The sequence below is a fragment of the Nymphaea colorata genome, chromosome 2, assembly GCF_008831285.2.
Source record: "Nymphaea colorata isolate Beijing-Zhang1983 chromosome 2, ASM883128v2, whole genome shotgun sequence".
Lineage (NCBI taxonomy): Eukaryota > Viridiplantae > Streptophyta > Magnoliopsida > Nymphaeales > Nymphaeaceae > Nymphaea > Nymphaea colorata.
In genome coordinates, this window is record NC_045139.1 from 22,027,750 (window position 1) to 22,044,166 (window position 16,417).

Sequence of the window (16,417 nt, forward strand, 5' to 3'; positions counted from 1 at the left end):
TGAGTGGTTATGTACCCCCAAGTTCAGAGAAGTTGAAAACAATAATTCTTGCAGAAGAGAAGGCAAACATTGAAAAATTATTAGAGAAGAAGAAATTTTCATGGAAACAATATGAAGTATCCATTGTTTCTGATGGGTGGACTGATATACAAAGGCGGCCCCTGATAAATTTTATTGCTTATTCGCTTGATGAACCAATCTTCTTGAAATGTGTTGATGCATCTGGGGAGTGTAAAGATGTTGAGTATTTGAAAGGGTTATTTATAGAAGTCATCAAAGAAGTGGGTGAAGATAACGTTGTGCAAATTATTACTGATAATGCTCCAGTTTGCCAACGAGCAGGAATGAATTTGGCAAGTGATCCCGAGTACAGTCACATATTCTGGACTTCTTGTGTGGCACACAGTATAAATCTAGCACTTAAAAGTATTTGCAACCCATCAAAAGATGATCCAAATGTCGGTTTCTTGTGTTCATGGATTGAGGAGCTTGAGCATGATGTCAGAAACATCAGAAATTTTGTTGTAAACCACAACAATGTTCTTTCTATATTTAATAGACATTCTGATTTGAAATTGTTGAAGGCAGCAGAGACTCGTTTTGCATCCATTATTGTAATGATAAAAAGAATAAAGCAGGTGAAACATGCATTAACACTTATAGTGACTGACAATGATTGGGAGTTTTCTCGGAATGATGACATTGTGAAGGCTCAAGAAATTAAAAAATGCATTTTAGAAGATGAATGGTGGGATAAAGTTACATATTTTCTGCAGTTTACAGAGCTTATTTGGAAGATGCTGAGAGAAGTTGATAAAGAAGGACCCATACTTCATAAAGTTTATGATATGTGGGATAACATGATTGAAAAAATTCAAAACATCATTTTTAGACATGAGAAGAAGAATGTTGCACTTGATGATTCTGAGTTTTTCGATCATGTGCATAGAATTTTAGTAAGAAGATGGAACAGAAGCAATAACCCTTTGCATTGTATGGCACACTCCTTAAATCCCAAATATTATGGACAAACATGGTTGGCAGGAGGTACTGGTCGTGTTCCTCCTAATCGAGTTCCAAAAATATCAAAAAATAGGGAGATATGTTTGGGAAGACTATATTCTGATTCTCATCGGTTGAAGATAATAAATAATGAGTTTGCGAGCTTCTCTGGTGGAAGAAATGATTCAATACAAGCTGCAATGGCAAGAGATGAAGAAGATCCTGTTAATTGGTGGTTATGTTTTGGAGCATCAACACCAAATCTCCAACATCTTGCATTGAAGTTATTATCTCAACCTGCAACCTCTTCATGTTGTGAAAGAAATTGGAGCACTTATTCTCAAATTCACAACATCAAGAGAAACAAACTAACTAGTAAGCGAGTAGAAGATTTAGTTTATGTCCACTCCAACCTACGCTTACTTTCACGTACTTCAAATGATTACAGGTATTTCTTTCTTTTTTTTATCTTTGATATATATACATACGTATATTATGTTGGTTGTTTAATTAAAGTTAATATTAACTTAAATCATATTTGATTTTGTTGCAACTTGCAGTTCAGAATCATCCAAGTATTGGGATGTTAATCCAGAGGACATTGACGTAGAACTTGAAGGAGAACATGAATTGCATGCTCTTAATATGGATCTTACAGAACCTGTTGTTCCTTCTAATCTTGATGATGCATCTGAGGAGTGTGGAGAATGAAAATCAACAAAGCTGATGTATTTTGAATGTTAATTTTGAGACTGAGGATAATGAGAATCAAGAGTCAAGACTGATAAATTTTGGATTATGATTTATGAATATGACAATATGTTATTCTGTTTGTGATTTTTGATATATATATGTGCGAATATGTTATTCTTTTTGAAATTTTTTGACATATATATGTGTGTGTACGGCCGTATCCCCGTACCCAAGTTTTTTAAAAATGGTCTGTACCGGTACCCGTACCAGTACCCATGTGACATAGAGTAGAAGCAATTTGTGGTTGAACAATGTTCATAATCCAAGACATAACCATGTTGTCATCCTCTTCCCATGTCATGTACTTCCCTGACTTTCCCATGTCATGTACTTCTCTGACTTGTCAATAGGTTCATCCTCTTCAATTATGTGCCACTTTCGATGTCCTTTGACTGACAGCATAAAGGACCTGGACCACAGTTCATACTTGTGTCCATCTATTTAACAGTAGATCCTTAGGAGAAGGGATTTCCAGCTCCTTTATGGTCATTGCCACCCTCTGATTTGTTGCTCTCAGCTATAATGAACCACAACAGGAATTAAGAACAAGAATACCACGATAAAATTGTGCAGCAACTAGGGCACACAAAAAAAATCATTCTTATTTAAAATCAGTCAGTCATGCAGACGAAGTAGAATCAGCCATATCACGTGCACAACAATAATCCATAGAAAATAACTATGCTTTCCTTCACGCAGACTTCAAGAAACAAAACAGCAGACGTGCACAATCCTCCTTCACGTAGATTTCAACAAACTCAGTTACAGAACAGCAAACATGCACAGACTTCCTTCATGCAGACTACATACCTTCAACTTTATCACCACCACGACATGCCTTCAACTTCATAATTATACCACAGAAATAATTACCAGAGATAGAGAACATCAAACCCTAGTGTCCACAGCATAAGTTTCTAAAGAAGTCACAAGATCAGAGAAAAAAGAAGTCTGCCTTTGGTTGCAACCATCACGAGATCAGGAAAAGAAGTCTGCCTTTGACTGCAACCATCACTCCAACTTTGAAAAATGTGTCTTCATATCTCCAACGATCTTCAGACCTTGCAACGACCAGATCTAGGGCATCTAATCACCACTAATCATGTCATGGCAGTGATTAGATCCCTGATCTCCCATACGATACAGCCCCTTAGGGCAAACTGCTACCCACGGCAGATCAGGGCAGAATAAAGAGATGATGAGGAAGAGGAAGAGGAAGAGAGGAGGGCAGGAGAGGGGAAGGCAACCTGCAGCTGGAGTCAGACAGGTCCAGGGGGAATTCGCTCTGATACCATGTTACACGATGGAGGGAGGAAGGAACGAGAGAGAGAGAGACGAAAAAAGGAGATTGTTCTTCATATCGTGCCTTAATCTCTACTTAAAGAGAGATTAGGGCACGACTTTGGCTGTTACATAAGTAAGACATCTAAAATTGTAAAATGACAAAAGGGGCTCTAACTTTTAAATAGTCATAAAACTACCATACTTAAAAATAAACTTTCTGATTTCAACAGCAACTACATAGGAAATTCAAGCGACAGAGGAAACAGAGACTACAGTGGCAACAAAGGAAGCAGACTGCTCGGGCGACTAAAAACAGGCAACGACAACGGCAGCTGCGCAGTAGGCTCGGGCAAGAGGCTACACAGTTGTGCAAAAGAGGTCTAAGCAGAAAGGTCGGGCCACAGAAGGCTGGGGCTGAGCAGAGGTCGTGACGCTTCGGGTTGTGTCGCAAGCGATGGCAGCAACTGCTGTCCAAACAACGGTGTTCTTAGGTGCTTGCAGGAGGCACCCCAGTCGCTCGAGCGGCTAATGTTCAGACCAGGCAACGACAATGGCAGCTGCGCAGTAGGCACGGGCAAGAGGCTGCACAGTTGCGCAGAAGAGGTCGGGCTACAGAAGGCTGGGGCTGAGCCGAGGTCGCGACGCTTCGGGTTGTGTCGCAAGCGATGGCAGCAACTGCTGTCCAAACGGCGGTGCTCTCAGGTGCTTGCAGGCGACACCCTAGTCGCTCGAGTGGCTAATGTCAGACTAGTGTTGTAGGTATGTATGATACGGGGCCCTATCGTATGAAACGTATTGTCGCGTTTCAAAAATGCGATACGATACACCACCTGTATCGTATAGTTACGATACAGACATCGTATCGTATAATACATTTACGATATGTTACGATACAGTTATGATACGTTACGATACAGTTACGATACGTTAATTTTTACTAATTTTTTATGATTTTTTTCAGAATTTTTTTACTTTTATTTATTTATTTATTTTTAAATACAATACAGTTACAATACATTACGACATTTTATGACACAACGTATCTCAAAGTCAGACCGATATGGCTTACAATACGCTTTTTACAACATTGGTTCAGACAACAACTCAGGTGGAGTCACAGCAGCAGCGGCAAGCACCTCAGGCGATGGTAGCTCAGTCGACAGTTGCGTCAGACAGCTCAAATGCAGAAGTTACAGCGGCAGCGATGGCAGCTGCTCAAACGTAGATCAACGGTGAAGGAGTAGACAAAAGTTGTGCAGCAGACGGCTTTGACGATGGAGGAGCAAACGGTGAAAGGAGGCTACGATGGACGATGCAAGCTGCGACTACAACAGCGACTGCAACCGTATAGAGGGTAACGAACTCAACGCGAAACTTCACGCCATGGAAGTAATAGCAGAAACGAGCGGTGTCGGTAGAGTCGGGCGACTGAAGCAGGCAGCGATCTCAAGAAGCACCCACCTGAGAAGGCAGAGATGGCAAAGTAAGGTGAAGAAGCCGGCTGCACGACGCCAGGAGATGGCAGAGGAACTTTGACGACAACAAGATTCTTCGTCCAAAACAAACAGAAAACTCAGAACCTCATCAGCTCTGATACCATGTTGAAACAATTGAATCGTGAAGAGCAGTAGAATACGAAGACAAATGTAACGTGGAAAAACCCTCGACTCGAAGGAAAAAACCACAATGGAGATCTCGAGTGCCCACTAGCAGCCGGTCTATTTCTCTCTCTTAATTTTCATTCACTAATTGAAATAAAGGTTACAAAGACTTAAATAGAGCTCAACATGAACAACGGGTCGGATAGGGTCCAGACCGGGACCCAAACATACAAACACGTCAACAATCTGTATAAACTTCAAATTGTCTGAGACAAGCCAATGATGCTGATCCAAATTCTGCCCATATCCATGCTTCAGTTTGCACTTTGCACTCTAGGAGTACTACTAGTGTGAACAAAGCAGATTTCCTACTAATGTGAAGAAGAGGATACGTAAGTTCCTGAAATTTTGAAAAAGTCTTCAATGTAGGACTATTTACAAGTCCTATCACACACATGAGGTGATAAAAGCTTCTTAAAGCACATAAGTTCATGCAAATGGGACCCCAAGGACGAGTGTTGATCTAAGTTCAACACTCATACTTGGGGTCTCCATTTGACAGCAATTGTAACAACCTAGCTCAAAACAGATATGACCACCTACTTTATCCCTGGTTCATGACTTTTTTACTCCAAACCAAGGATGAAATAGGTGATTACATCAGTTTTGGGCTAGTTCATTACAATCTAAGTTTAATATTTTTTTTTTCAGGTTTGTTTTATTTTGCTAACTATTTGCATATCATGGATCCTTTGGGAAAATGACTGATTGTTGACTAACACTTCCACTTTTTATTTATGGATATGTTATGTGTGTGTGTGCATTTAAGTTAGACAATCTTCTTTGTCAGTCCTTTTCTTGCATCAAGTATAGGTATTAAGATTCACATCAACTATAGGACCCTGTAAGCACTGTGAATAGTTGTTCTGTTCTTTGAGTTAGTAGATGTGAATCCTAATACCCATAGTTGAGGTTTCATGTTTAGCGTGTAAATTTGCCTACATTAGTTAATAAAGGCCTTCACATATGGATGCAAATTGAAAAACTGCATACAATACATATTGTAAGATTTTTGCATATTGTGAACCATGTTTTGAAAGATATGAAGGATTTGAACAGTGAAACCATACAGAAACCACATGCTCAAGTAAAATGCCAAACTTCTGTTGACTTGATAAACAGGTGTCTGTAGGTAAAGCGGTTTGTGCTAAATTCTGTCATGTGCTCATATAGAACCAAAAAGAGGGTAGACTCTCGTCTTGATTCACATCAAAAGATATGCTTGTGTTTTTTCACTTCCCATATTCAATTTTGTGGAAAACACTTTAAATTGTTGGTGCTGAACTATAGGAAATGTATATATGGGAAATGTATGTGTAGTAAATATATATTGGTTCTTATATTACAAAGAAGTTAAAGGCATTTCAGAAAAGATTGTTCGGACATAATCGCCTCTTCTACCACTTTGCAGATGTGCCATAAGCTCAAAAAGATGAATGAGAAGAAAAAGAATTTCTTGTCTGTGCTGAAGTTGAAGAAGAAGATATCCTTGAAGAATTCTATTTACAATTTTTAGATAGCCATCTACAAACATATTCTGGTCTCACAGATTTCAATATAATCTTACTTTTATGGCGACCAAATGAATCATCCATTCAGTTCAGAGCTTGGAGTCCAGCTTGTTGACAAAATTCTAGTCTAACCTTCCGTCCTGTGTTGCCACAGAAAGGTTGATCTTATATCTTGATGAGGTAACACATGCATTAGAAAATTATGGAGTACTGTTGATAAGATCCGAGGCATGTAATTTCTGTAAAGCTTATCAAATGCCCCGAAAGTGGGTTCCTAATTATCAAATGAAGGAGACTACTACACTTCCAGTTCAGTTCTATGTTCTTGTCAAGGAGGAAAAAGGTATGAACGATAAAAATGTCCACTTTTTTCTCCTTATTTTTCTCTCCATGCGTTATGAGTGAACTGGATGACTCTAGATAACCTTCACCAGTAGTTCCAACCATGACTGGGATTGGTTGGGCGTGTATTATTGGGTGGTCGACAACACATGGCATTAAGTTTATAGGATCTTTGATAGAGTGATTGCAGCTCTTGCCGTTACCCTTGATCACTCTTGCTCTTAGACATTGAAAATTCAGACATGGCTGCAAAATCACACTAGAAGGAAGTTTTCCAAAAGGGCTTTTGGACCAAGAGATATAATTTGGCAATCTATTTATTAAATACATGGTAATGGAGAAAGCATTGGTCCAAAACATAGGTGGTTCTACTGCCATGTCATTTTGTTGTGTGTGTGTGGACTAGAAATTCTGTGAACAATACCACCATTGTTTAAAGCAGACTTGGGAGCCATAAACTCACCTCCACAGTCCGATTGGAAGTACTTAATCTTTCTTCCAAAAAGATTTTTAGCTTTGTTTTTGAAATCTCTGCAAGCACTAATAACATCATATTTATACACTAAGAAATATATCCAAGTAAACTTAGAGAAAGCATCAATGAAATTAACATAATATTTAAATCTATCAATGCTCAAAACAGGTGCAGGCCAGCAAACATTAGAATGAACCAACTCTAAAGGTTATAAACTGAAGTGCAATGATTGAGAAAAAAAAAGTGCATGCGACTTGCCTTATTGACAATGATTGCACACTTTATTTTCTAACTAACTAGAATATGGTAAACCAAGACACTGGATAGCATGCTAGACAATGTGGTAGGTTGTGTGACTTAACCAATTGTGCCACTCATCCATTTATGTCTTCTCTCCAAAGAAAACATCTTTATTCTTGACTTGTCTACTTCCATCATCAAAGGTGAACCAATAGGGTCCATTATGCGTTGGTCCTCGCATGAGTTTCTTCCTTGACACAAGATCCTTCACAACACAATGTCAGGCCAAAATTCCATGAAAACATTATTATCATTAGTAAACTTATGGGCATATATCAAGTCTTTCTAATCTTGAGAACATGTAAGACTTCTTGAAGAGCAAACTTGGGACCGTTATATGTAAAATAAGAATAATTGGAGTTAATAAGAATAATTGGAGTTAAGAATGTGCAAATCTTACTCATTGCCAACACGAATGCTTTCTTTCTCTCATCCAGAATTGTGCACTCTGATAGAGCTGAGATTATCAGGACAACCTCTCCTGGACCGACATCCTAATCAACAAGTTCAAACATATGCCTGGTGAGTACTAGAGAGGTAATAAAACTTTAAAAGAGGAATCATCAGTCAGTGCTTCAGAGAGAGGAACAGAAGAGAAATAAGGGGTAAACTATCAATGAAAGGGATGAATTGGTAATAAACTGACATCAATACCCGAATACCTACCCTTATCATTGAAGTAGACCCTCGAAGTGGAGGTGTGAATCAAGTTTGAAATCTATTTTAAATCCTTCAAGTACACATCCCCTTTTATCAAATTGCTGAAAGAAACACACGGACTATAACATCAAAAAATTTGGGGTGTTATAGTTAGTATTTGACAACTTTTGATCAAATATTGAACCATCTATCTGATACGTTGTTGGAAATCATGTCATAATCAGATTTTTCTAGTGTTCTCTCTCTTTCCTAAAATGAAGAATTGATGAATGGACATACGAACTCATTCGTTGAATTTTATTTTGATGAAATTAAATTTGAAGGTGTCAACACCTGCATCGGCCGAATCATTCGAATCAGCCAAATCATGGTCAAATTGGCCACATTGATCTCCAGTTCGGTTGGAACAGGCCCCAAATCAGTGTCTGAATCAATTGTATCGGCCTCTGATTGGTAGAATAAGTCCCAGAATCGGTCGAACTACTCAGATCAGCTGAATTGGCAGCCAAACTGATTGTTTCGATCTTGAATCGCTCGAATTGGGTATAGAACTGGATGACCACATCTTGATTTCAGTCCATCACATCCGACTTGTGAATCTCGTGTCGGATCTGGGACTCACGTTGAACTCATTGTGTCAGCGACTGATTCAAGATTTGAACCCGACTTGTCGAAGCTCAGTTGACTAGGGCTTGTGCCAAACTCGTCAAATTGTGTCTTGATAGCTGGACTTGTGGCGGACTCGCTAAATCGTGTCTTTTTAGCAAGACTCATGTCAAACTCATTGGATGTTGCGTCTTGCATATCCCATGTTGGACGCAACACAACTCGAGTCTAGTCGAGGCATACGACTTGTTCAGTTCGATTGAACCAATCAATTCAATCCAAATGGAACTTAAGTAGCTAGTTTGGTTGAATTCATACGAAACTGAGTTTGGTTCAGCCCAAGGCTACCTTCGAACCATAGGCTCGATTCTGACTCTGATCTCAAAACACCTTATTTGCCATCCAATTCCCAGGTTCATTCCCAAACCTAGCTGCGTGGAGTTGTCCTATGATGAGGACTAGATTCTCGCTAGTAGCCTATGTAAGGAGCACTTCCAGAAATGCTTGTTCTTGGAAGTCCATTATTTGAATACCTGAGCCCCTATGCCACCCACTCGACCTTAAGTCCATTCACAGAATATGCCGACTACAGGCCATTGTCCATGCCATTTTTCATGTTCAAGTCAAACACTGACGTACCAAATAGTCAAATATCAATCACATCATGCAGATCAATACAACATAAGTTAATAGAATGTAACCATTCATGGCATACATTGTAACCTAGTTCATTATATGATATATATTACAGCCCGACAAATACCTTTGCTATCAGATAAACATGTCTATCATATGCTAAAAAGTAAGCAACAATTTGTCATACATTAGAAGTCCTAATCATACAGAAACCGTCACGCTTTCAAGTCTCTGTTAGGCCCAATGCTAGGTAACAAACATTATTCCCATCAAAGACCATGATTTGACTTTCTCGATTATTCCATGCGTTCCATACCTATAATAAGGAGCCGGTGTGGTCACATTATAAAATACCAAGCATGAGTGAAGTAATGTAGGTTATTACAGTGCAAATGACCCATGTGCAAGGTGGCGCTGATGTTCATAGTGTAGTGCAACCTGAATTTGTTATTCAATTGTCTATTGGCCTACGACCTCATGGTATAGAGGACCATGAATTTCTTCCCACTCACAGTCACAGGTCAGACAACCATGATTTCATAAGTTAACTGCACTTGCCTTCGTGATCAGCAATATTCGTTTCATCTTCTCTATAGATGGCCGCTTCCCTTCCCTTCCCTTTTATCAATAGAAGATCACCAGAGGAAGAACTCATACCCAATGGGTGTATACCGATGATGACCAGTCATGCCTAATGGAGTGGGTGGCAACTTGCAAGGTCCACCTATTTTCTTAAACTTACAAACCTGCAGCTAGGGTGGACAGTGAAAATTCACTAATCCTAGGTATCTGTCACCATCTAAACCTGACTACAATCTCCTCAGTAGAGACCCACATTTCGTTCACTTAAGGCACAGGCAGAAGTGGTTGGTGGCCACACATGGCCAGCCATGGCGGGCCGTAGCCTAACCACAACTGATCAGCCTATGCATCAAGGCCAATCAAGTTAATTGTTCATCAAACATGAATTCTACACATCCTGCTTGGGAAATCTTGATACATATAGACTTAGTGTAGCACCTAGATATTTTTCCTACAACCACAGCTCACCCAATCATACCCTACACTAGGGCATGAATTAGGGTTAAAAGCAATGAGGCTTCTTAATCCAAACATGAATCGTTTACATTCCGGCTTGAAATTAACAATTTAACCATCGGTCTAGGTGAATTCCAAAAACACAACATAAAAAAACTTACAGCCTTTGCAACAATATGTGAAAACCCTAATATATCTAAAAAACCATGAGATCGTACCATGCCTAGAGCTGGACATCAAACCGGTCCTTTTACACACACACACACACACACACATATATATATATATATAATTGTATAATTTTGATAAAATAATATTACAAATAAATTATGAGGCCAACTCAGGCTAACTTGAGCTGGCCCGATACCAAATTCTCGGGCCTGAGTCTGGCCGAGTACCTAGTAAGTGCCCACCCCTTAGCAGTACCCAAGTCTTGATGCCTTTAGCCGTTTCCTGTCAGCCTTTCCCTATGTCTAGCAGTGTGTTCCTACTCTCCTTCTCTTAGCTTATTCTTCTTCCATTCTTTCCCTCAATTCCCTTCTCTTTTCTCTCCTCAAGGGAGGCATGTTTTTTTTTGCATGACCCCACCCCTTTCCTCTATTTAAAAGTAGTTTAAGGAGGTGGATGGGCTGGAGCCCATGTCTCCGCTAAAGGTGGCATCAAATTACACTCAATCAAGATTAATTTGTTTCATCATGGTGCCTAATTAATCAGTCATTAACATGTATTACGTGGCTTATAATCCTGCTTAATGTCTCTAACGCCATCATTAACAAATTACTAATATATCCATGGCTTCATCGCAATTTCATCCATGCCTGTACCTAATTATATCTATTTCCTTGTCCTGTATTCTTTTCCATGTCCCCTGGACGTACTTGGGCTTTCACTGAGCTTACATGACCTGGTTTTCTCCCAAACTGGACCATTAGTTTAACCAAGATCTGCCTCTTCCTACTAGATCTTGTCCCAGGGATGAAAATCATGGTATGAAGAAACGCTACCAAGTTGAAATTAGATATCAAAAATCACTTCGAAAGGCATGATGGAAAAGCAAACTGGGCACACCTAGAATGAGGGGCATTACAAGAATACCCACGAAAGAGAGAGGATGCCCGACAAGCATTGAACATGTGACACATCCTATGATCCTTTGGCAAGAGGTCCATAAATACAAACATGAGAGAGAAACCTCCAATATTTCTTCGCTTAGAAAGCAGGATGAGGAATTAATATAGGAAATATGAAAAATGAAATGGAAAAAATAGAAAGAAGGAGACAAGAAGAGATTCGCAAAGTGATGGGTGAAACAACTTAAGCATGAGATTTAAACATTAAAACTTTGGATAAATGCATGTTTTTAAGATTTAGAATATGATGACTTCACACATCATCACCAGTCCTTGCAATCGAGATGGACTGCCTCTTTGGACTCCTTTTAATTTCTTGATGTGACACATCTGCCTGTCCACTCATCTATGGGTGGTAAGGGTTGCAAATTTTATAGTGCATGGAATACTTCTTCAACAAGGAAGCAACTTGCATGTTCTTAAAGTACTTGTCACTGTCAGTAATGATCACTTGTGGATATTAGAATGGCTGAAAATGTTGTGCTTCAGGAATTTTAACACCAATTTATGGTAGTTTGTCTTGGTTTCCACAGCCTCAACCCACTTAGACGGGTAATCCACCATGACGAAAATGTACAACTTGCCAAATAATGAGAGAAACTATCTGATAAAATCAATACATCAATTGTGGAGGCACCATCTCACACTTCGACACGTTCCCAGTCTGTTGGCACTGTATAAAGTGCAAACAAACTTTGAAACAAATCATTGTTAGTTGTTACCCGATAAAAATCTCATTCAAGAACCTTTGTTGCAGCCTTGTGGCTACTAAAGTAGCCTCCACAAGCTAGGGAATGACAACAACAGCTGGGATCTCTTCCTTTATATCACCTGGTCCTCATAGTATTTAATAGATCTTTTTCATCCCAATGGAAATGCATGCAAGATTGTGGACCTTCTTAGTCTTGATCCAGTGTGTATTCAGCTCCTTCACCATGAGATAGTTGATAACATTATCATACCAAGGTAAACAGCCAAACTATACTACATTGAGCTGCTTATGTGATAAACTGTCTCTGATTAGCATGTTGTGTGATGACTTCACGATTAGGCAAAAAAAATGGTTGTGTTCCCACAGTTTCACCTCCTTTATTGTCTTGAATCTCGATATCAAGCACTTAGAATAGCATGACCTGCCACACTATGGGTTTAGTGAACTTGTTAAATGGAAACTTCAACGTTGCATGGTCAAGGGAGATAACAACTTTTGACCAAAAAATATAGAACCTAAACTTATCAAGAGCAAAAACAACTGCAAGCAATTCCTGTTCAATGGCTATGTAATTCATGTCACATTCAAGGCCTTGCTCCCATAATAAATCATGTAGGTTCCTCGTGTCAATGCTTTGCCTTAGAATTGCTCCCACAACATAGTATGATGCAGTGCTCATTACCTGACATGTTTGTGTCCAAATAACAAAATGTCAAACACGAAGCAATGACTAAGGCATCATTTCGAATGTCGAATGCTGTCAAATTCCTTCCCCAAAATGAAAGGGCTTCTCTTGCGACGATAAGGCAAAAAAATTGTCTATATAATTTGATAAATTCTTTCATGAACCCCCTCTAAAAACTACCATACCTAAGAAAGGAACACACTACTTTAACAAAATGTCTCCTCATACCCTTTTAGAGCTATCTCAACTTTGTGGGGACGGTCACCAAATGATAAGCTATATGTAGAAAAGTTGCCCACAAGGATCTCAAAGACATCATTAATAATGTTTGGGAAGATAGACATCATGCACTTTTGGAACGTAGTTGAGGCATTGCGCAGCCTAAAAGGCATATTATGAAAAGCAATGGTGCCAAATGGGCGGGTGAACTTTGTATTCTCTTATATTCTTTTGGGTGGATCATGACTTGACTATGGCTGGAGTATCCATTGAGGACATACTAGTACATATGCCCATGCAGCTAATTTCTCTAAAATATGGTCAACAAAAGGAAGCGAGATATATCGTGACTTATAAGATTTTTGTGATAAAACACTTTTAACAAAGCATATTTGCATGAAAGCAAATGGAAGTCATGCACCAATTTAATTTTTCAACTTTGACAGTAGTGGCAAATTGGGTTCAACCAGGAAACAAGATCGACTAAAGATCAAGAATTGAATTCAACTCAATTAATACTTAGAATAAGAGTGTTCATGTGAAACCATCAAAACATGCACATAAATCAAACCAACAATTATGAACCAACATAGGGTCCTTTGTAGATATTTGCTACGGATTCTGCTACCAAATCTTTAACATGTGACTCAATTCTCAGCTCCAAGTCTTTGGACAGTAGGGGGTATTTAAGGACACTTAAGAATACAGAAAAACAAAGTTATAAAAAAGAACAAGAAAACAAAATAACTAACCGATCGAAATTGCCCATATACAATGCAGAAATATGGTACAAGGACAGGTTTGTGAATTGTGGGAGTTTTAAGGGCCAAAGCGTGTTCAAGTAGACAAAATTGCATTCATTAGAAAGCTGACATATGTAAAAATCAAACCCAATTAGTAGAACCCAAAATCCTTGACAAATTTCGAGACGTGAATGTTATAAGATCAACCAAGTTTTCCCCACAAGTTCATCAATGCAAAAAAAATAATTTAAAAATATCTCCCAAAACCCTATCAAATTAAGTCCAAATCAAATGAAATTTGATACGGACAAACCCAGTGAAAAAAATTGAAACTGAAAATCAATAAATATCCACTTGATAATTCATCAGCGACTTGACTGAAATTCTATCTAAATCAGGTTTGTAGTAGAATTTGAAAGATGCCATACTTGTCGAACTAAATAGGGGCTTCCAACCTAATTCTAACCCAATCAATTCATCTATATGTAGCGTCCTTTTCTTTCATTCAATGAGTTTGAAGGGAATCCTAAGCTTCAAATCTCATGTATTAGCTGATGTTAGCATTAACTAATCGAGTTATCCCTGAATTGATATGATGAACTAGGGCTGCATGATGAGTTGAGCCAGCTCAATTGTAATGATAAATTAGCTGAACAAATAGAAACTAAACAAGTTAAATGACTTAATGAGTTAAAAGAAATGATACATGCTTAACAAAAACAAGTTAAATGAGTTGAGATCAACATTGTATCGTCGAGTCTAGTTCGAGCTCAACATTGTATCGCCAAGTTGAGCCTGAGCTCAATTTTTCTAAGTTGAGTCGAATTGAGATCGAGCTCACCCAGTTCAAGCTCGACTCGGCTCGTGCGCAGCCCTAATATGAACCCAAACATTTTTCTTTCCTTTTTTTTATTGTTTAATTAACTAATTCATTTTTCAATTATCAAAACAGAAATTAAGCTCATTCACCTTAGAGTCCCAATGCAATTAAAACTTGCTTGTCAAGTATGCATCCCATTCACTTATTTTTTATTCTAACTTTTCATATTCCTTTTGCAAAGAGTAGCATGTAACAAAGTCACCAAACTCTTCCTTCCCCCTACCATCCTCCATCCTTCTAAGTTCTAACTCCCTTATGCATTGTTGAGTACGAGTGAATAATACCATTGCTTAGTAAATCAAACAGTTGGTGGCATTCAACAAAATGGAAGAGAGAGTGAGAGAAGTGTGTGTGAGAGGAGTGAACATAGCGTTATCTCATTATCCCAACAATATTTAATTATCTTATAAATATTATCATACACTTATATTTAGTGTTATCTCATATTATTATCTTATAAATATTTTATTATTTCATAAAGATTATCTCATATTTATATTTAGCATTATCTTAATACATATGTCCGTTATCTTATTATCTCGTAAACATTTTATTATATCTTATAAACATTATCTTATACTCATATTTAACGTTATCTCATATATCCGTTTGTCCGATATTTTATTATTTCATAAATTTTTTGTTATTTTATAAATATTATTTCTTACTTATTTGTTATTTTATATTTATTTATTATATGTAATGTTTGAATATGGAAATAAATATATGTATCTCCATCGTTCATGCCTCTGCACGTGAAACTTTCACTACACACGTGGCCGGAGATATCCCATATTTATTTGATATTTTATATTTACTCAATGTTTGACGATAAATGTAAATATGATAAAAGTAAATAAGTATATTTCAGTTGTTCATGCCTTCGCACGTGAAACTTACACGACACACGTGACGGGAGACGGTAGAGAGAAAAAATGCGCGGGAAAAGGTTTTTGCCTGGAGAACAACAAAACCCTTCAGGTCGACCGTCCCTTCCAGTTTCCTTCCATTTTCCCCTAACTCATTTGTTCGTCCCAAGAAAACCTAATTCCTCTAACACGTCATCGGTTTCCTTTTTACTGTTTGTCTCATTTTGTACAGTTCCTGCTCTGCGGTTCTTCCTAGAGCCAGGGGAAGAGTGGTAGTGGAGCGTCTATCCTTCGTCTGCTGTTGAATTTTTCTGTCCGATCTGAATTCGTGGGTCTGGTGTTTCTGCTGTGCGTTTTCCATCTAGGGATCGGATTTTCGATTTCATAGAGAGACAGAATGGATTTGGACGGCTTGTCGCTCGTTTGCAACGGTCTTGGGTTTGATAGAGATGGCGCGTACCATCTCCATCAATTTTGCTTAGGTACAACGATCCTCTCGCGGCTTGTTTGGATTTTTACTTGATCCTTTTTTGGCAACGGAAGCTCATCTCTTGAGATGTGAATCCTTTCGACGAGAAAACGCAGAGAATATGAAGGACTTGCAAAGATTCCTGAGGAGGGATAATCCGCAGACAAGAGACGTGTTTAAGCAGGTCTGCAGGTTCAACACGGTGGCGGTTGATTTGGTTCCAATCATTGAGCAGCATAACGACGACCGTGATCTGCTGATGACAGCAGGTATTGAATATTTGCTATACTTCCTGAGACAATTTTATGCGATACGGGGTTTGATAGCTTAATGCTACTTGCTGTTGAATTGTAAAACTGCATGTCATCACATACGAATTGTGCCTGAAAGATTGAATTGCCTTGTACGGTCTGTGTTTCTGGGCAGTATAATTAATAAGTCT

General features: G+C 38.5%; 2 protein-coding genes across 2 annotated transcripts in view; both read left to right on the forward strand.

The window, feature by feature from the left end:
* The first annotated feature begins 753 nt into the window (after positions 1–753).
* LOC126409802 (uncharacterized) lies at positions 754–1,914 on the forward strand. Its single transcript, XM_050076194.1, has 2 exons — positions 754–1,450; positions 1,563–1,914. The coding sequence occupies exons 1-2, from the start codon at positions 798–800 to the stop codon at positions 1,711–1,713; spliced, it is 804 nt and encodes a 267-aa protein (XP_049932151.1). The 5' UTR covers positions 754–797; the 3' UTR covers positions 1,714–1,914.
* Positions 1,915–15,642: 13,728 nt separating this feature from the next.
* The window catches only part of LOC116248552 (uncharacterized), a 41,636-nt gene continuing 40,861 nt past the window's right edge, over positions 15,643–16,417 (forward strand). The window contains exons 1-2 of the mRNA XM_031621412.2: positions 15,643–15,988; positions 16,092–16,244. Of these exons, the coding sequence (XP_031477272.1) occupies positions 15,904–15,988; positions 16,092–16,244 (238 nt within the window). The 5' untranslated portion in view covers positions 15,643–15,903. The remainder of the gene's footprint in view (positions 15,989–16,091; positions 16,245–16,417) is intronic.